The sequence below is a fragment of the Aptenodytes forsteri genome, unplaced genomic scaffold (assembly GCF_000699145.1).
Source record: "Aptenodytes forsteri isolate BGI_AS27 unplaced genomic scaffold, ASM69914v1 Scaffold50, whole genome shotgun sequence".
Classification (NCBI taxonomy): Eukaryota; Metazoa; Chordata; class Aves; order Sphenisciformes; family Spheniscidae; genus Aptenodytes; species Aptenodytes forsteri.
Genome location: NW_008795126.1, coordinates 70277 through 71372, shown reverse-complemented (window position 1 = coordinate 71372; position 1096 = coordinate 70277). Strand labels below are relative to the sequence as shown.

Genomic DNA, 1096 nt, shown 5'->3' with positions numbered 1-1096 from the left:
CCCGCGACACCCCCCCCCCACCCCCTACCCCAAAGCCAGGAGGGGGTGGCGGGAGGGCCGGCCGGTCGGCTGGCTTGGCCGGCTGGAGGGATGGAGGGTTGGCCTGCTGGACGGACGGACGGAGGGACGGACGGAGGGACGGAGGGTTAGGTAGATGGAGGGGTGGCTGAAGGGTTAGATGGATGGATGCATAGAGATGGTAGGTAGATGAATAGGTGGGTGGACAGATGGGCGGCAGACAGACAGACAGACAGACAGACAGCCCCCAGCTCACCTGGCGCAGCAGCTCAGCGAGGCTCTGCGCCATGATGCCCTTGCGCAGGCTGCGGTCCCAGTTGCAGATGCGGTAGGGTCGGGGCCGCGGGGCTGGGCTCGACAGCAGCTGCTGGGTCATGGAGGCACTTGCCGAGACACATCTGGGGAGGGATTGGAGGGATTGGGGTGTCCCGAGACCCACTGCCAGCCCCAGGCAGCGCCAGCCCCCCAAAACTCAGTGGGGAGCAGCACATCCACTCAAGTAGCCGAGAGGTGCCAAAGCAGGGAGGGCTCCGATGTCCCCCACCCTGGGGACAGCGGCCCCCAGGCACTTACTTGGAGACAGGGGCAGCCAGGCGCAGGCTCAGGGACTTGGCGTAATCCATCTTCGCAAGGGGCACGGTCCAGCCTGCCAGGGAGGAAGGATTCAGCCCCGGGCAGGGGCGGTCTCTCCAGCTCCTCTCCACTCCAGGAGACCCCTTCCCACCAGCACCTCCTGCGCTCGGCCCCGGCACAGCAGTGAGCCAGCGCCCCGGCACGGCTGCCTTTACGTAGGGGCTGTGCCTGCTCTTTGGCCGGGACCGGGGCGGCGGCGGCCGCCCGGGCAGAGTCTGCCTGCCAGCACGGCTCTTGCGCAAAGCGGCGCGTGGGGCATTGAGTCAGCGCTGGAGCAAAGGTGAGACACAGGCACGGGGCTGCGCCCTCACCCCGGCCCTTCAGGGGGGCAACAGAGGCTTTGGGGAGGCAGGGGCACCCATGGTGGCAACCCCAACCCTGTTGCTCCAGAGACATCTCCAGCCAGGACCCTACTGGTGGGGTCCTGTGGACCTGGACCTGGACC

At 67.8% G+C, this 1096-nt stretch overlaps 1 protein-coding gene across 1 annotated transcript in view; it reads right to left on the bottom strand.

The window, feature by feature from the left end:
• The window catches only part of CIDEC (cell death inducing DFFA like effector c), a 3431-nt gene extending 2771 nt beyond the window's left edge, over positions 1–660 (bottom strand). Inside the window, exons 1-2 of the mRNA XM_019471533.1 lie at positions 592–660; positions 274–416 (exon numbers count right to left, since the gene is read on the bottom strand). Coding sequence (XP_019327078.1) covers positions 274–416; positions 592–641 — 193 coding nt within the window. The 5' untranslated portion in view covers positions 642–660. The remainder of the gene's footprint in view (positions 1–273; positions 417–591) is intronic.
• Positions 661–1096: the final 436 nt, after the last annotated feature.